The 20,405-nt window shown below is 45.1% G+C and overlaps 1 protein-coding gene across 1 annotated transcript in view; it reads left to right on the top strand.

Annotated features, from left to right (window-relative positions):
* LOC147435075 (uncharacterized) overlaps positions 1 to 20,405 on the top strand; it is a 61,961-nt gene that overhangs the window by 19,072 nt on the left and 22,484 nt on the right. Inside the window, exons 2-4 of the mRNA XM_086491438.1 lie at positions 10,584 to 10,658; positions 10,846 to 10,917; positions 11,008 to 11,088. Of these exons, the coding sequence (XP_086347564.1) occupies positions 10,584 to 10,658; positions 10,846 to 10,917; positions 11,008 to 11,088 (228 nt within the window). The remainder of the gene's footprint in view (positions 1 to 10,583; positions 10,659 to 10,845; positions 10,918 to 11,007; positions 11,089 to 20,405) is intronic.

Raw genomic sequence — 20,405 nt, forward strand, 5'->3', positions numbered from 1 at the left:
CCCTTGTAAAATAAACATGTGAGTCGGGCTCCCACTCTACAGAGCATCTGGACGCAAAGTCTGAGAGTGAGACACGACCCACTCTTGTACTTTGAACACTGATTAATACATAAAGAAATACCAAAAGGGGTGCCGGTCTTTGGGGCCGATATCTCTAGGCACGGAACTCCGCCGGGCTAGTGCAAATCTATTGTGAACTGTGAATTGTTTTGAAGTGGTTATTTGGTGCTGTCGTGATTGATTCTCCTTCCTGCAACACAGATTCTCGCCGCACGGTCAGATCCACCGAAGTTTGCAGATTCAGCCCGGAAAACGCAGATTTCAGCATCTGTGTTTTCACCGCGTCGTCGTCGCACCGTCGTCGTCAACAACATAAAGTCGGAATTCAGCAGATACAAGGTTTGCAGATTTCAGCCTTTAGCGTTTTTAAGTTTTCAGCCCCGTCTCGTCATCGTCCTCATCGTCTTGACATCGTCGGCAAGTCAATTGTGCAATCAATAGTAGACCGCTCTTGCCATAGAGAGTGGGGCCTTCGGAGGAGGGTTCGACAACATTCTGGTGTCGTATTCTTCTCTCTCTCTCTATCTCTCAGTCTGAGCACCTTCATTCACAATGTTTGTCCACTTTGTTTGTGAACACTTGCACTCTCTCACTAAAGGAGCGGAAGGCTCTCCCTTTCGTAAGTGAAAAAGAACCCTTTAGCACAGTTCGGAGCACTCATCTTGAGCAAAGTTCAACATTCACTTCCGTTGCACCTTACACCAACTCACCGTCCATGTCAGTTAGAGGTATGGTGAGATCATTGCATCTCTCTAGCCTTTGAGTGAGAGTTTTGGTCATGCAGTGGGAGCAGCTGCCTACATGTGGATGATGCACAAGTAGGATTGCTTGTTGGCACTTGGGCTGAGATTACTTGTCATGCTCTGACTTGCTAGAGATGTACTTTGCAACATGCGTCCTTGAGGCTAATTTTTTTGGGATGTCGACATCCTCAGCGAGTGTGGAGAGCGGTTTGTTGCTGATCAGAGTGGGAGTTCATGATGGATTTGTGACGTGGGGGTAGGTGCATGGCTTTTGCGATTTTTGGGGTCACACACTCTTTTTTCAGGGCTCCCCGGTAGATCCGACCCTCATGCTTACATCATTGGGATATAGATTGGGCACTCTACAGATGATTCTAGATATTGTCCTTCAATCGGACTTCTCTCAGAGAGAGACGATTTTTACTACAATCTATAGCATCACTTTAATGGATCATGTGGAAGGCTGGTTGTGCTCACATTTTTGGGTCATAGTCCTCCCCAACATTGACCACTTTGACAGCTATTTGGATTGAGCTGTTGCAGACTCTTCGCATTTAGTGGAATACCCTAGTAGGCTCCTCCAAGGCGGCGGAGAGGTGTAGAATCTAGATACTCTTTTCTCAAGCCATGGGCGAGATCCTTTGCTCTTTTAGTTTGGACCATGGACACATTACATGGCACTACACAGCTCTTGAGTGGTTCATTTTGCATTCTTCATATGTGTCACCTTGATGTACACATCGTAGTCACTTTACACCCCCTCTCGTGTACATCCTTTGGGTGATAGGTCTTTGAGAATCCGCAACGGTCACTTTGTACACAATATACCACTTTTTGTGACAAAAAAAAGACCTACAAGGAAAATAGACCAACCGACATTTGCAATCAAGAAGCCGAAAACTCCACTGAAGAATCTCTAATGTCATGGTAGAGTTGCACCAATTTGTTGCATCATCTAGGGTTAAGGCATACTTGTATGGCTAGTGTGCTCCTGGGCTGGCCATCCACTTGCATGGCATCCTAGTTGCACGTGATCTGGGCCATGCAACTTTGGCATGTTGGACATCTTTTTGTCCCTTCCCCACACTTCGAGGTTTTTCCCATTTTCCTTCTCATGGTGTTATGGGGTTTTATGTAGGCTGGCTGACTGAGAATGTAATAGGACGTCCCCACATTTGGGGTTGCTCTCCCTTTGTCATGCTTAGCATGGGCATGTAGCCCTTCATTCTCTCTCGGACATTTTTTCTCCATGTCCCGAGTTCTCTCTCTCTCTCTCTCTCTCTCTCTCCCCCCCCCCCCCCCCCTTTTTTTCCCCCAATAGAAGTGGGGCCATTACGTAAACTTGAACATAGGTCTATTGTCACGTGACACATCCAACCCTATGTGTCTGTGGACAAGCTACAACATGGCCAAGGTTCAGTTCAGTCAAGTCAGTCTAGAATAAGAAGTGATCTGGCACTTTTGTGAGTCTGTTTGCAGACCGTGCATGTCCAGACACTTAATTTAAATGCATATCCTCTGGTTGCACACAACATGATCATCAACATTCGCATCAGATTCCATCCGGATCAGTTTTTATTGCATCAAACCTATTTTCCATATTTTTGACATTTTTCACTTATTATTTTTAAGCGACTTTTGTTGGAAACTAGGTAGGGTAATTTTGCTAAGTTTGTATATATAGAAACCTAGCGCTAGCACTTTCTAGGAGAAGAGGCAACAGGAGCGCTTGCTCATAGGCAACTTCTCAGCAGGACTCCAAGTTTCTCTAGCGTCTTTGCATCACAACAGAAGAGCTAGCGTTTTTGGACAAGAACCCAGATCAGCCAGCGTTTTTGCATTTGCATCAACCTGGTTTTTGCATTTGCATCAACCTGGTGACAGCAAAGGACAGATCAACACTAGCGTTAGTTGTTTGCACCGGCAGATCCACAACGTGTTTGCAGCAGGACCCATTTTCAGCCCTAGCGTTTTTGGTTTGCAGATCAACCTCAACATTTTTGCAGATCTTCGCGATGGAATCAGCCCTAGACTCAGCGATTTCAGTTTTCAGCAGTCAGTTTCCGCAGTAGAACCCCCGAACCTCGTAGATCTCACCTTCCCGTAGCGGATCCTCGCCGCATGGTTAGATCCCGCGAAGTTTGCAGATTCAGCCCGGAGAACGCAGATTTCAGCATCTGCGTTTTCAACGCGTCCTCGTTGCGTCGTCATCATCGTCGACATAGAGTCAAAATTCAGCAGATAAAGATTTGCAGATTTCAGCCCTTGGCGTTTTCAGATTTCAGCCCGTCTCGTCATCGTCCTCATTGTCGTCGACGTCGTCGGCAAGTTCAAAGCATTGTAGAGATTTGTGCAATCATAAGTAGACCACTCTCGCCATAGAGAGTGGGGCCTTCGGAGGAGGGTTTGACAACATTCTGGTGTCGTATTCTTTTCTCTATCTCTCAGTCTCATGCACCTTCATTCACAGTGTTTATTCACTTTGTTTGTGTCCATTGCACTCTCTCATTAAAGAACGGAAGGCTCTCCCTTCCGTAAGTAAAAGGAACCCTTGAGCACAGTTCGGAGCACTCATCTTGAGCAAAGTTCAATATTCACTCCCGCTCCACCTTACATTGGTATCAGAGCTTTGGCCAGTTTCTGTATCACTCAAGGAAAGAACCACAATTTTTTTTTTTGCTTGTTGCGGTTGCACGTAACCCAAGACCTCTTGGGCGTGTCATTCCCATTCGTGTTTTTGAAGAGTGACAGGAAACCCAAGAAAGAAGGGCTTGTCCAGCCTCCCCTTGTGCCTCTTTTCACTCGTTGAGAGCGGACCGTGCACTTAGCGGCCGGCCAATCGACGTGAGGTGGGAGAAAGCAACCTTGGTGTGAGCGCAAGGCCGCTAAGGGGTGCGCCCGCGGAAAAGAACAGAACTCGGGTGAAAAGAAGATCTGTCTCTGACACAGACTGCAAGCGAAAGAAGAACCTCAAGAACCCCAAGCACCTCAAGACCCTCGAGAACCTCAAGAACCCAACAACCCAAGACCCACAAGAACCACAGTTCCTAGTGAACTTAAGAACCCAAGACTTCAGTGGATGGTCATCACCCGAAGCAGAATGGATACTTCGCATGAAGGTGGTGAGCATGGGAGTGGCGAAGAAGAGTTTTTCTCACCAGGAGGTTTTTCCCACCCTTCCCCATCTACGCCAAAGATTGCACCAGATCCTATGGCAGCTTTCGACAAGATGATGATGGGCCGGAAGTTAGAAAGCGACGAAATAATGACAGCCATAGAGCGTAAGTACCAAGGCAAAATGGCAGCCATAGCGCGTGAGCGCGACGAAAGAGAAGCAAAATTTGATCGCGAGAACAAAGAAAGACAAGTAGCATTTGATCGCGAGAACAATGCAAGACAAGAGAAGGGTGACCAACACATGAAAGAGTTGTGGCGACTTTTTTCTATTGTGCAGGTGCAGTTTGCACAGAATGAGGAGAAGGAGACTCTCTTAGTCTCGTCTTCTCCAAAGTATGACACACAGGATTTGCATGATGATAAGCATAATGAATTGCTTGATAATGATAAGCATGATGATTTGAATGACAATGACAAGCATGATGATTTGCATGATGATCGCAATGTGATTTCTCTCGAGCATGATGGTTTGTATGATCAAAGTTTACAAGGATGATGGTTTAGTTGATGCTTTTTTTAGCGAAGCTAACCTCGTTGCAGATTCGATCAATCACGAAGAATCATCTTGGCTCTCGAGTCGAGGTCCACAACACCCCCACACGCACACTCAATCCCGCACGAAGAACCGATCTTGTCTCTCGAGCCTAGGTCCAAAGAACCCTCACAGGAAGTACATTCGAATGATTGGTCAGCACGCATTGTTTGAGTGTTTCATTCGTGATCGTTTCTTGTATTTTAGTCACCGTCCTTATGTGATTCCTTTTCATAGGCATGACATATTGTACGTGAGCATGATTCACTCATGGATGAGCACGGATGTATGCGGATTTCTCATGAAAAGCTGAAAAGTATGCATTCAAGGAAGTCACATTCCATGTCTCTCCCTTGGCATGACAAAGTCGTAGAAAGAGCTCAAGAAGGATTGAGCATCAAGCATAGGCATTTCCATTGTGTTTTGCCACAGTTGATTGATTTAGATCAAACACACAAGATTCGATCTCATTGTTTGCGTGTGTGTGGTGAACGGGTTGGCACTCCGTCTATTTGTTCATTTACATTGCGTGCACAGTTTTTTCGAAGGAATAGTATTTTTCCAGTCACTTTACATGGAATGGGTATGTTCATGTTTTTGTGTTGGAAGTGGTTTCAGGAATTTTCAACCTCGGAGATTCTTAAAGAAGGTGGACCTACGTCCATAGAAGAAGTGGAAGCATTGAAGGAGCCACATAAGACTTTGTGTCGCTATCGGCGCGGCCCAAAGAATCAAGCGTTGCAGACATTTATGAAGTTCAAGTATCGCATGATCCATACATCAGAGTGTGCCGGCGAAGAGTCCTTTCCAGGATTCCGGATGCTATTGACGATCTCCCTCGACGCCATACAATTCGGTACTTGTACCTCACTTTGAAAAGGAGGGGATGTCACGTGACACATCCAACCCTATGTGTCCGTGGACAAGCTACAACATGACAAGGGTTCAGTTTAGTCAAGTCAATCTAGAATAGGGAGTGATCTGGCACTTTTGTGAGTCTGTTCGCAGACCGTGCATGTCTAGACACTTAGATTAGAATGCATATCCTCTGGTTGCACATAGCATGATCATCAACATTCCCATCAGATTCCATTAGGATCAGTTTCTGTGTATTAAACCTATTTTTCCCATTTTTGACATTTTTTTCACTTTTTATTTTTAAGTGACTTTTGTTGGAAACTAAGTAGGGCAATTTTGCTAAGTTTGTATATATACAAACCTAGCGCTAGCACTTTCTAGCAGAAGAGGCAACATGAGTGCTTGCTCACAGGTAACTTCTCAGCAGGACACCAAGTTTTTCTAGCGTTTTTGCATCACAGCAATAGAGCTAGCGTTTTTGGACAAGAACCCAGATCAGCCAGTGTTTTTTCATCTACATCAGCCTAGCGACAGCAAAGGACAGATCAACACTAGCGCTAGTGGTTTGCACCGGCAGATCCACAGCGTGTTTGCAGCAGGACCCATTTTCAGCCCTCGCGTTTTTGGTTTGCAGATCAACCTCAACATTTTTGCAGATCTTCGCGACGGAATCAGCCCTAGACTCAGCGTTTTAAGTTTTCAGCAGTCTGTTTCCGCAGTAGAACCCCCGAACCTCGCAGATCTCACCTTCCCGCAGCAGATCCTCGCCGCACGGTTAGATCCCGCGAAGTTTGCAGTTTCAGCCCGGAAAACGCAGATTTCAGCATTTGCGGTTTCAGCGGGTTGTCGTTGCATCGTCGTCATCGTCGACATAGAGTCAGAATTCAGTAGATAAAGATTTGCAGATTTCAGCCCTTAGCGTTTTCAGATTTCAGGCTGTCTCGTCGTCGTCCTCATCGTCGTCGGCAAGTCCAAAGCATTGTAGAGATTTGTGCAATCATAAGTAGACCACTCGCCATAGAGAGTGGGGCCTCGGAGTAGGGTTTGACAGCATTTTGGTGTCGTATTCTTCTCTCTCTATCTCTCAGTCTCATGCACCTTCATTCACAGTGTTTATCCACTTTGTTTGTGTCCACTCTCTCATTAAAGAACGGAAGGCTCTCCCTTCCATAAGTAAAAGGAACCCTTTAAGCACAGTTCGGAGCACTCTCTTGAGCAAAGTTGAACATTCACTTCCGTTGCACCTTACATCTATATACACGAAGTATAGGAAAAACCTTGAAAGATATACAAATGAGATTATGGGAAAAAATCCCATATCAAACCACCGGATATATCTAGGGATAAAGATACTCTAATCAAGTGGTGAACCTAGGCAATACCTCCAAAATCATCCGCTTCCCCTCCCCCCCCCCCCCCCCCCCCCCCAGGTGGAACCATACGTGTTGTACGGTACGTGGAAGTACGTACTGTACGTAGTCTCGTATGGGTAAAATTTTTTATGTACGGAAAAATATGTGGCATTGGTAAAATAGAATAGAAACCACAAAAAATAACTGTCAGTTTCAGAGACGAAGCTATAGAATTTGTCAATTTGATGTTTTACAGCTTTGATTATGTCTAAATTCTATATACAACAGCTAGAGACTCAAGAATCACATACCTGACATGCGATATGCGCCTGCGGGCACTGAAGTTTGAACTTGTACGGTGTACCTGTTTACCTATTAGACTCATCACTTATAGACTGCTATCATGAGTCATGACATCAAAAGAGCAAGACAATTATGAGTTAAGACAACTGGACAGTTACAAGACAATGAACACTTTAATTGTGTAAGCCTGTGCAGAGCTTTTTCTCACTCTCTGTAACAGTTTCTCTTTACTCTGGTTCTTAAAAATTTAGGCGTTTCGGAATTCAGGCCTAAGGTAGGCTAATTTAGGGCAAGCATGAACGTCTGGGTCTCAAGCGAATACAAACGGGTGGATAAATCCCCAATTTTTTTAATAAAAAAAACGACGTGCGTACGGAACGTTTCGTACGTACAATGTACGTTATGTACGGTACGGTACGGATCCATACGTACGTATTGGTCCTACCCCCCCCCCCCCCCCCCCCCCTCCCTTCGCATGAAAAAAACGTTAATAATCGTTGTGTAGTATGGGTAATCATACGAGTATGAAAAACTCTTTCGGTATTGAATACAAATAGATGTACATGTCTACTTAGGCATGCTTGCATACATGTAAATGCATGTATACATACATACATGCATGTATATACTACACTCACGTACATTTATGCATACATCATATGTACACAACCCTAGATACATGGGTGCATGTATGTATGCGAATAAATAACGACGAGTATGTAAAGTATTGAATATTGGTACGGTATGGAAAGACAAATAAATACGCGCTTGGAATACCCAAGCTCATTTTCTTTGTTGGTTCACCCTCATCAAGGGGAGATTTTTTTTGATTGCGGATCTTGGTGCTTGCCTGTGTTGCAGTCATGGGGCAGCCCGACCCACAGGAAGAGGGGGGGGGGGTGCAATAGCCTCTCATTGTTTGCTGATTTTGCCTTTTGGATCTCAGACTACACCGCTAACTGTTCCACGTCAATGATGGCATTATGGTAATGCTTTCTAGCCTCTACGGTGAATTTTCTTTGTTTCGAGCCATTCGACTGTTGTGCACATAGAGATCTTCTGAACCACTTCAATCCGTGCCGGGTGCATAAGAGCACACTAAATTCTGCTATCAACAGGGTTTTCAGCTCCTAGGAGGTGTGTTTTTGCGTGGACAGCAGGCTGGATATGCACCTCTTTGCCTCTCCTAAGGCAACCCATTGGCAAGACACCGTTTGGTGGTGGTATGTGCGGTCTCTCGGTGATTGCTGTAGCTTTTGGTAGCCTCTACTTCTGCTTGATCTTGCCTTCGAGCGTAGAGCCCCTTTCATCTCAATTCAACATCGCTATTTGCGACTCTAGAGGGGTACGACTTGTGCTTTGATTCGTTCATACCTTACAATTGGATTTGCGAGAGAGATGGCAGTGCTCATGGCCTAATGGAACTTTGACTTTTCAGAGAAGACACTCGGTGGATAGAGGCTTAGTATTGGACCTTGGTATGATAGGTACATTACCTATGGAGAAGCAATCTCTTGACCTTGATTTAGAGGTTGGAGTGGAGCTTTAATTCCAATGACTTCCTTGGTGAGTTTAGGGATCATACAGGTTTTGACCTCTTGATAAGTTGGTTGGCAGTACAATTGCTCTCTCTCTCTCTCTCTCTCTCTCTCTCTCTCTCTCTCTCTGAGTCGTGATCACTAAGCTTGCTACCTTTAGAGTTGTTTACACTCACCCTCCATAACCATACAACATAAACATCCTTCGACCTCGGCATATGTGATCTCCTAGCTCAGCCCTTGGAATGGGCTTCCTTGAGGGCGAAATTGTCTCAAATGGGATGCATACGAATAATCAATAAGCTGAAATTAGATGGAATATTGATCAAAAGAGACGAAGGAGAAGGTCGACACAATTTTGGGGACCAGAAGATGGACTGCTCCCCCCTCTCCAAAGAGAATCTTTAATCAGGGAGAATCTTTTAACAAGCACAAGAACTAGAGAAAACCCCTGCGTTCAAGCTCTTAGACTTGATGGTCGCTTCCTTCTTGTTAGGGAAATCTGAGAGACGAGCTCTCAATTCCTTTTCTGTCTGTACTCGGAGCATAAAGCTTCGAAGACCGTTCCGGATTTCGTTTGCAGAATCCCCTAGCGCAGGTTGAAGCCTTTTTGCTCCTCCTCTGCGATGGAGTACCTGCAACTTGTAGAGCGTAATCACAAGCTTCACCTATCGCTCCTAGTACAAAAAAGCAATCTCCGTACGTCGACTTCTCGCGATCATCTGTAGTTTCCAGGCCGCGGCAGAGCCTCAGTCGGTTACGTTAAATTGTCGAGGGTTAGGATTTTCAATCCTAACCCATTTATTATTTGGGCCACTCGGCGAGGATTTGTAAGTTGGTCAACCTTCTTTGCGCTTCTATTTCTTCTCCTCCCAACTCTCTTGGTCTTTAGTGGCTTGACACGTTAGAAGTTTATGACAACTGGCCCCAAAGACTGTTTTTTCCGGTATTTTTTTATTATTGCTCACAACAGCTCAAGAGGGTCTTGTTCTCTCCTAGGCTCTACGTCTAGATTCTCTCCAAAGACTTGCCCTTTGGGCCCTTATATACAGAACAAGGGATGCCCAAAATCTCTTGTCCAAAAGCACTGACCCCCAAAAGCATGTGTTGCCAAGCATGTGCAAAATTGCCCAAAATTTGCAATCGCAAATTATGGAATTCTGTGCAGCCTGCAACGTCAGCATATTATGGAAATCTGCAGCACCCTCTACGCTTATGACTTTTTAGGATTGAGACTCCTTGGCTGGTACTCCATAAGTTGGTCGGGTTAGGTTTTGAAAACCGTAAACCACTCTCTAGGCCTCTTGGCCATATCTTCAAGTTCTTTTGTTTAAACTCTAACCCCTTGTCCTCTGGGCCATTTCCTCAGGTTGGGCATGCCATGTCACCAACTTGTGACATGTGAGCTGCTCTAGGAGGGGAAGAGGGGGTGGGGTGGTTTGAAGGCTAAAGGGCTGGTTAAACGCTGAGATGAGTGGTTACGATAATGCTTGTTGTGCATCGGAGACATCTGCATAAAGGTTAGCACTTTGGAGCACACAATTACGCATTACTTTTCCAATCGTCGATAATGATAGACATGGCTTCTACATGCTCTGAGCTACATGTAAACATATGCTTGGTTGTAATTCGATACTCTTGGTTGCATGTTCCCAAAAGTTGAGATTATGCAATGTCATATTGTATGTCAACGTAAATTGTACTAAATTTTTTAGTGGCCAGGTGGCTAGTGATGGGTTTCTGTTTTTTTGGGTTTACATACATCAAAATTACTAGGCCTAAGTGAAAGTGAGAATATTTGCCAAGGCTTGGGATAATTTGTAAAATTCCAAGATCTTTACCCTGGGGACTTCTCTCCGTGTGAAGGATAATACTGCATATGCGCTATTGCAGAACATACAAAAACTGCAATCTTATGGCTTATTCGTGTGTTCAAGCAGTTATTTTGCTTGCAGATGAGTCATCTGGCTAATATTAAATTGCTGATGTTTTCTAACTTTTTTGGTTACATTAAATACAGATAATGAGAACTGGGGAGCCCATTCAGATGGAGATCAATCAGAGCAATGATGGAGGTCTCCAGGGTTATGTGGAGGTATTGTGACAGCTCTGGATTGATGATTACCTGCCTGTTAGCATTGGATAGTTTTGAATTAAGGTCAAAGCTATCGTCTGCTTGGACTGCAATCTTGGCTCTCCATTTTTCAGTTGACTTATGCAATGTGTAGTCCTTTTGTTTGTTCTGGCTATATTTCAAGAGATTTTTACACTGTCCAACATAGGGTGTGCGAGCTTTTCTTCCCAGATCAGAGCTTCTCAGAAGGCCAGAGAGCAGTGCTGCGCTGCAAGACTATGTATGCCAATTCTTCAGTTTCATTCACTTGGTTGGCTGAGTGTGTTTGTGTGATATATCAAATTATCATTTACTTTGTGGTTTTATTCAGATTGGAAAGACACTGAGGGTGGCAATATTACAGGCAGAGGAGTACTCTTCAAATGTCATCATAAGTGAAGCTAAACTTTGGGTATACTTCTTTTGCTTGTAAGCTCTCTAGTTATTAGAAGTACAATGCACTTATTTACAGTACCTGTGGGTGTCGGTGCTTTGAAGCCGATCAATTTTTGCTCAACCTGGCTTGCATAGCAACGGGAACACAAGGAATGAAGGCTTGGGATGGAGGAATTACTTTTCCTGAATGGGGAACCTGTTCCTCACTTCTCTCTTTTAGACGTTCCGTACCTGTGTTTTCACAAGGGAACTGGTTCTGTGCATTCCAAAGTGCGTTCCCTTGTGACATTAAAAAGAGTAAACTGGTTTTTGTTATCGATTGTCTTGGCTTTACTAATACAGCTCTAGCCTCTCTCTGACACAGACTACGTCCCCACAATCTCTATACCTTCAATGTATTCTCATATGGCTTCCATAGTGGGGGTGACACACAAGAGGTCAGACAGCGTCGGAGTACTCACACTACCACCATTACCACATCAGCAGCTCTGAGACCTCTAGTGACACAGCATCGTGCATGTAGGGGGTTTCACTCTTAGGGAGGTGGAGAGGGCCCAAGCATGATGACAGATTTGGATACCAGGCCCACGACATAGGCAGTGGACCATCAGACGGGTAGATGAGATAGCAACTGCGCACACAGGACGGAGGGAGTAGGATCGGTACCTTTCTGAACAGCACTGCAGCAGGCATTGGCTCCTCTGACTCCGATGGAGCAGATCTTACATCCGAGCTCCTCTCTCTCATTTGTATCACTAGTGATTTGTATGCATCTTTGTATTAGCTTTGTATCAGCTAACCCGTTATATCAGCCCCCACCCCATCACCCTTCCCCGCCTATTTCGTTTCAGCTTCAGTTTTTTCAGTTCTTTGTACTTTCTGTACTCAGGCATTGTATCAGATTCACCAATTGTAACTTTTTGCTCTCATAGATCACCTTGGCCTCTTGAAGACGTCAATATAACATTACATTTCTTCATCTCTCTCTCTCTCTCTCTCTCGGCAACCTTGTTTCACTCCCCTTTGGAGTGAGTACATGTCCCACCATTGATCTGTATAGAGCCATGATCCCCAAAATCAACTCAATGGGCACTCTCATCTCCTGTAGTCTACGCATCAATCTCGCTCTGGGCACCATGTCAAATGCTTTGCGGAAATACACAAAGCTATAATAAATCCGTCTCCCATGTGCCCTACCCTCCTCAATTATGGCTCTGAGTGTCAGAATATGGTCAAGAATGGAGAAGCCTCTCCCAAAACCGGCCTGTCCCGCTACCCGTATGCCCTCACTCTCTGCCCATCTCCTCGAGTGCTGCTCAAGGATAGAGGCATAAACGTGCCAATGCATGTCCAATCATAATAGTATGGTAGTTTCTTGGCTCCGTAGGATCACCTGCCTTGAAGATAGGCACTATTGTAGACAATCTCCAAGTCTAAGGTAGACCCTCACACATGACACAGTTAAATAGAACTGCAAGAACCTCTACTAGCATATCTCTAGCATGTATAAAGTGCTCTGCTACTAGACCATCATGATCATATGCTCTTTTGGTCCTCATCATGTCAATGGCCGTCTTTACCATCTCAGTGGTAAAGAAGGTACTCGTAGATGGGCATGGCTCAAGAGGATCTGGAAAGGGTGTTTGTCCAGGGACCGTATATAAGGATGTTGCATACTGACCCCACACATCAGGAGAAGTACACATCTATCTCATGGGTTATGGTGTACCATTGTGAGAGTGCGCGTGTGCGGAAGCATGAGAGAGGAGAGGAGCGAGAGAGATAGTAGACACAAATGCAAGAGATGGTGAAGATCGTCCCCTATGACTACCGTGAGTAGAAGACCCTGTCAATACGTCAAATGATCTCCGTATGATGAGATGTGGAAGTGGGTACCCCCGTGGCCCCAAATATAGGTGCCCAAAAGGAGGTAGGGCAAGGCCTGATAAAAATCCCCACGACAAACCAAATAAATGAAATATATGAGGGCGCCTAGACGAAGTGGGAGATCGGCCCAGAGTGGGTGGCCGGACAATGATGGACAATGATGCACTCTAAATGCATATGCATAGGGTGGCGAGCCGGGAGGCACACTAACCGTACATGCATGCCCTAGACTTGTGAAGGAGCAGAGTGGTGTAAGTCTAACACCCCCTCTCAGTACCTGATGTTGAACAACCGCATGAAGCCGAAGATGTGATGTCACAAATTGATGACGTGGCAGTTCTGCTCGGACACACAAGCAGGCAAACTGTACGGACGCTGATTTGGCAAGACAAAACAGATTTCTGAGATTTGCACTGACAGTGCTGATGTGGCAGCCTGAACGGACTTTTGCAAATTGCGTTGGTGCTTTTTTGCTAGCAAATTTTGGGGCAACTGCTTTTTGGAACAAGTTGCTTTTGGGATCATTGCTTTTAAGAACCAATTGCTTTTGAGTTTTAATTGCTTTTGGGCTTTGCTATTGACATCCCTTGTAAGAATAAAAGAAACCCAAGGGTCTCACTTCTCAGAGCATCTGGACACAGAGTACGAGAGCCAGCACCTGCATGGAGTTGTACTTTTCTCAAAGATTAATATAAAAGAAATACTGTAAGGGGCGCCGGTCTTTGGGGAGGATCTCTCTAGGCTGTGTCGACCAAATTGAATTGTGATTTTAAAGTTGTGAAGTATTTGAAGTGATTCTCTCTCGTCATAGTTACCCGGAATGGGAAATCGGAACGGGGAACGACAACATGCATGAAATACCATTCCCTGTTACGGATAAGCACGTCCTAAACATGGAACATGGATCCGGAACAAGGAATTGGGATGGGAATGGGGAACGGGGACATGAAAATGGCCAGTCCTTGTAGCTATGTCTCTCGTGTCACGACAGATTCTAGACTTAGGGTGTCCAAGTTTGTTACAGTGGTATCAGAGCACAACCGATTTCTCTTCTACCGAGAAATCTGATCCTTCTCCTTGCAACACCTATGGATTTCGAAAAGAATCAGTTGACCTCCTTTGCCATCCTTTGCCACCGTTGATTTAAAAGGAGGCAATACGAAAAATTCAAGCGACTTAGCAAAAGATGAGTACGGGCCACCCGGCGCACACAGTATGAACTCTTGGAGATGCAGCGTCAATAGCAGGTAGACGAGTGCACAAAGCAGATGCTTCAGTTTGCTAAAGATCCCCAATTTGCAAAATTTTTGACCCAATAGTTGATGGTTGAAGTGCATACTTAGTGGTTGAAATTCATCGAGCCACCAATCAAATTGGCAATCAAGAAGCCTCTTACTCCGAAAATGTTTACTGAAGAAGGAACTCCGTGATGCGGTCGAGGCCCAATCAATCAGCTTCTGGACACGAAGAAGCCGTCAGAAAAGCAACTGAAGAAATGTAACTAGGGAACTAATTTCCCCGGTTACTTGGGTCAAAAATCCACTTTTGAAACCGCAAGAAAGCAAAAGAAGTGTGTACGCTTCGAAGGATTGCCCAGTTCGTCCTCGTCTTCTTCTGACAGCTCGGACAACTCATCTTCTTCTGACTCGAGTGATAAGGATAGAAAGGGAAAGAAACGACGGAAAAATCATATGTTTAATGCAAAAAGAAAGCACTTTTACAGTGCCAATCAATTTGTTCGACGATAAGGGCAAAAAGCCCAAAGAATTCAAAGAGGGAGGACATTTACTAAATTTTGAGCACTTTTCAAGGTTTCGAGATGCTCCCAAGGCTTTAGCCTTTGTCCGATGGTTTGACATAGCATTTTCCGGAGGCCGCTATACAGAGCACTCCAAGATCAGACGGGCCTCATCCTTTTTGAAAGGCAATGCATGGACTTGGTGGTCCACTTTGTTGTTAAGGAAACAAGTGCCGACAAAGTGGTTGAAATTTAAGAAACTCTTTATTTCTTCATGGCTCACACAAGAACACGAACGAGACGTGATTACTGATTGGAACCATATTTGGATGATCAAGATTGAATCTTTGGATCTTACTGTGAAATATTTTGGGAAACTTTTCTACCTCTTTCATTCTTTAAGAAGATCAGTTTTAAGGAGCAGATTGAGCGGTTTTGTTGTGGACTTCCCAAAGAAATTCGAGACTTTTGTCTTGAAAGGAAGTCCGAGTCTGTACAACAGTTGATGGGACATGCGAAGCGGGGATTTACTATACATTCGGGTAACTTGACTTATGTCATGTGACACATCCAACCCTATGTGTCCGTGGACAAGCTACAGCATGGTCAAGGTTCAGTTAGTCTAGATTTAGAAGTGATCTAGCACTTTTGTGAGTCTATTCGTAGACCGTGCATGCCCAATCACTTAGCATAGATGCATATCCTCTGGTTGCACACAGCATGATCATCAGTATTCCCTTCAGAATCCCATCAGATTCAGTCAGGGGAATTTTCCAGTGCATTTAGCCTATTTTCCCTATTTTTGGTATTTTTCACTTATTATTTTTAAGTGACTTCCCAACAAAAGTAGGTAGGGCAATTTTGCTAAGAAAATATATAAGCAAACCCAAGTTAGCACTCAATGGCAGAAGAGGTAGCAAGAGCTTCCTGCTCAACAGGCACCTTCTCAGCAAGAACCCCCGCAGGACCTTGGCGTTTGCAGATTCCCTTCATCGCCAGACTTTTCCCCCACTTGGCGTTTTCAGTCCTACTTGATAGCCATCAACAGTTAACCCTAGCGTTTCCAGTTTGGCATCGCCATCATCCTCAGAACCTTAGCATTTCACTAACGCTAGGAAGGCCGGCAGCGTTTTCTATTTTCAGCCCTATGTGCAGCAGGAGGCCAGTGTTTTACTAACGCTACCACAGCCATCAGCGTTTTTGGTTTTCAGCCCTTACCGCAGCAGATGCAGCAGAGTTTTCAGCTTTGAAGACGGTAGCAGATTCAGCCCTAGTTGGTTGCAGATATCCCCCATTTTCAGCCCATAAAAACGCAGCCAAAACAGTCATTTTCAGCCACCGAAACAACCCCGAAATTCAGCAGATAGAAGACCACAGATTTCAGCCCTAAAGTCGTCGTCGTCATCACCGTCATTGTCATCGGCATAGTCCCAGATTGCATCAGTCCATTGCATCGTCATTGTACCACTTTGTGCAATCATAAGTAGACCACTCTCGCCGACGAGAGTGGGGCCTTCGGAGGAGGGTTTTACGTCTCTGGTGTCGTCTCTCTCTTCTCTCTCTATCTCTCAGTCTCATTCACTTGCACGCACAGTGTCCATTCACTTTGTTTGTGATCATAGCACTTTCCATTAAGAACGGAAGGCTCTCCCTTCCATAAGAACTAAAAGGAACCTTGAGCACAATTTGGAGCACTCATCTTGAGCAAAGCGCAACAATCATTCCGTTGCACCCAACAACTTACCCATCAGAAGAACCTTCAACAAGTCGTAGTGGAAAGAATTGACAAAGAGATAGACGACCTTCACTGATAGAAGACCATATAGATGAATATTTCAAAGCAGGAAAGTGTTTTGAATGAGGAGAACAAGGACATATCGCTACACGGTGCCCCAAAAAGGCACAAGAATCAGGACGACTGACAGATTGAAAGGACAGCAGGACGAGGCGATACTCGTTCGAGGACAGATTTTAGATAGAAAATTATAGATGAACCACCATTATTTTTCTTTATGAATTTAGGAAATAAGACTTTTTGGAAGATGATTTTGAGTTTTGAATAGAACTAATGAAAGAATCAGCTATTTCTGAACAAAGAACAGAATTAAGACGATGATTTTCGAGCAAAGACAGCTCTTGAATGAATTTTATAATTGAATTACGAACGATTCAATGGAACCGTCGTGTGCGCATCAAGAGTTCCTGTGGCCGAGAAATCTTTGTGGTAAAGTGCCGTCACGAGCAGCGTAGCAAACTTCTATATTCCGTTGATACATGGTGAAGATATTGCGTCAAGGTCCCGAACTGTGTGAAAACAACTCCTTGTCGTGAAAGAATTGCCAATAGACCTGCAAGTGTCTTGCCCAATAGGATCTGTGGTGTTTGTAGTCAAAACGTTTGGAGAAACCCAAGAACGGTCATGAGAATGACCCACAGTTCGCTTAGTTTGCTACCACGCTGGGACAAGTGGGATTAGAGGCATTCGTGCCTGGCATTGGAGCCCTATAAGACGGCCGGCTTTGAACAAACACATGGATATCCGCTGCAGCTCAATAGGAGCACTATCATGAATAGGAAAGAAGAGAGAGTATTGGCTCTCGCGAGAGTAGGCGGACTAAAATTGGCTGATAGTTGGAGGCGCGGATACAATATTTGCTCACTCTGCTCCTAGCTAGAGGGTCGTTCGCTTTCGCATTTGCTGGTGTCTTGTTGGGGGATTGATGATTCTAGGGGGTGTTGGCTAAATTGATTCAACTCCACCTTCAACGATTTCGACCCGCTGTTGGACCCTGAAGAAAGGATCGTTATCCTCCTTGGTGGGGAGGCTCGCGAGAAGAGGCTGCCCTTCTGGGTACGCTGTGATCCACACTCGAGGAATGGAGCCGTAGGGCACGTGTCTGTGGCAAAGTTCCTCGGTGAGGTTATACTCGGGTACTTGGGTGCTCTGCATAGGCGGATGGGGGAATAATGCCCCTCTTCCTATGCTTTATTCTTTATATCTGATCCCTTTTGTGGGAAATGACGTCATTCTCCCCAAGCGAAGCCAAATGAGCTACAAGAGCGCCCAAGTGCCTTGCCTCCCTGGGGGGTCAATCTCACCTAAGAGGGGTTGGGAGGTGCAAAGGGAGACCACCAACCTCAGGTACCAAGCGGGTACGGCATTTCCTAGGGGAAAACCGTCGAGTTACAAGGGTAGTTTAGTGAGGTGAGCAATAAGTTACCTGGAGGAGGCAACTCCAAAGGGAAGACCGAAGCAAGTCCCGCAGTACGTGGGCCTCTGAACAAAGGTACTTGGTCGTTGTCACGCCCATGACTAGTCAATAAGATGGGTCTCTCAAGGGCTCGGCTCGGCTCTAAGAGTGTAGATAATTTTGGCCTCACGTAGTCCAGAGAAAACTAGTGACAAAAGCGTCTACCCTAGGAGCCTGGGTGCATAGTCTTGGTCGTTCTTCTTGTGCACTTTTTTGGTGTATAAGGGGAGTGGCCAAGAGTGCCCAACCCGACTCCTAAAACAAAACAAAAAGCTCGTCAATGCATGAACCTGTAACCCAGTGTGGCGAGGTGGCTTAGTTGTGAAAAACTCTAGGAAGGCTAGATGTAGCAATGTGCGTTGTTAACGTCCTCTGAATCAAGGAAAGCCAAACTAAACAGTCTACACTGTAGAAGCTACCGTAAGTTGCAGCAGTCATCAAGAGACCGCATGGACCAACACCGGATGGTGTCCTCTTAGTAGTTAGGATAATCTAAGATGAGGGGAAAGCCAGACTCAACTATTTGCGTTGTGAAGGGCCTCTGAGAAGAGGTGTTGTGAGACCAAGCTGTCGACACCGTGATCATCCTGTAGAAGTAGGGAAGCAAGACCGAGCAGTCTGCGTTATGAAGATCCTTTGAGAAGAGGAAAGGCAAGACCAATTTGTCTGTGCCGTCTTGTTTGTATCTCCTGCCTCCAATCCTCTGGTGTCAACAAAACAAAATCCGCGCCAACAATGCCACCAAACCGCATCTCGGTGTGGCTCTCAATGTGAATGAGCTGGGAGTGGCCTACTGCCCAGGTTGGGGGATGAGTCTGCTGTAAGGTTATCGAGGGTGAGTGTAAGCAACTTAGAAGGTAGCAATAGGTGTCACAAACTGCTGACGTGTCAAAGCCCTAAAGAATGGAGCCAACTTGCAGATGCTGGCCGAGGGGCCTAAACCCTAAGAAGAACAAGTAATAGAAGAAGAAGTCCTACCGACTTAAAGAGACCCCGTCCGATAGGGCCCTAAGTGACATAAAGGAATTAAAAGAAAGCAAAACTAACCCACATACATGCAATTGACTACGTGGCAGCAATACGGACGCCCCAGAAATTAAGCCGACAGTGCTCATGTGCGTGACATACGGATTTCCGCGTTTTGCGTTGACATGATGACATGGCAGGTTGTACGGATTTTCGTAAATTACGTTGGCAGATTTTTGGGCATTGCTTTTGGACCAGATGCTTTTGAGTTTGAAGGCTTTTCATGTAAACTGCTTTGGGGTCTAGGGCCTTTAAATATGAGGCCATGGCTCATTCTCTGGCATGCTTCATGGAGAAGGGGCAGAGTCTGGAGTACCGGCTTGTACTGTGTTGATGCAATATAAAGAAATACCGAAAGGGGCGCCAAGGTTTGGGGCCAATACTCTCTGGGGTGGAATTCCGCCACTCCGTGTCGCATGTCTCTCTCTTTCAATTCAGTTGTTATTGAAGTGCTAAAAGTCCGTTCAATTTGTTCTTTTCTATTGGCACGTGGTGCTCGTCTCGTGATAGTGGTATCAGAGCATCATGCGTGTGCTTTTCTGAAAGCATACCGGTCCTACCAAAGAGCAGACAGAGTAAGATCGCACTTCCGTAGTTCATTGGAAATTCTAGCTTCGTGCTCCGACTCCGGACTTATTAGCCACTCCAACCCTTACTTAATTGCGCATCGCGCGCACTCCCGTCTTCACCGCTCGTGTCCTACAGGGCATAAGCCATAAAGATCACTTGCAAGAGAAGGATCCCAGATTTGTTTCGAGCTGTTGTTTTTCTCAGAGGCAGTGCCATGCAGATGTTGATGTCTATAGCTACCAAGCCGCACACTTCCAAGGACTTGGCAAGCTATCAATTTTTTTTTTGCCCGAACTTACATGGTTTCTGACATCTTCCTTTGAAATGCAAGTTCTGGCAGAGTGGGGTATTCTGAAATGCTTGCCATGGAAACCCTAGCAGATTATAACTTGAAATTTCTAGACATCTCTCAGCAGGTATCTCTTGTTGATAATCTCGGAGGTCTAGTGCGATTGCTATCTTGAGACTGCCATGGCTGCCATAGAAAACAGTGTCTGTCCAGGAGCTAATGGACCGTGCTCGACTACGACCTTATGGAATGAACCTAACCCTAGTTTTTGGTGCAGGTTTCAGGATGGAAAGTTAGTCGACTTTTCAAAGCTCGCCCAATATCCAGATTGCACTTTAAGTTTGAATTTTGTTTGAGTTCTGTTTGAGAACTTGTTTGTTGATCCTGTTTGAAATTTGTTTGAAATGGATGGTATCTGTTTTAAACCTGTCTTGGTGCCGATTTGAAATGTTTTGACTCTGGTTTTAATATTGGTTTCAATGATTGTTGATTTTACTCCCGGGTGGAGGGCGAGAAATGATGTTTGAGAATGCTTGTTCATACTCATGGCCCAGGCCCTTGTGGTTATTTGC

Source organism: Adiantum capillus-veneris, chromosome 19, assembly GCF_014529385.1.
Source record: "Adiantum capillus-veneris isolate H3 chromosome 19, ASM1452938v2, whole genome shotgun sequence".
NCBI lineage: Eukaryota > Viridiplantae > Streptophyta > Polypodiopsida > Polypodiales > Pteridaceae > Adiantum > Adiantum capillus-veneris.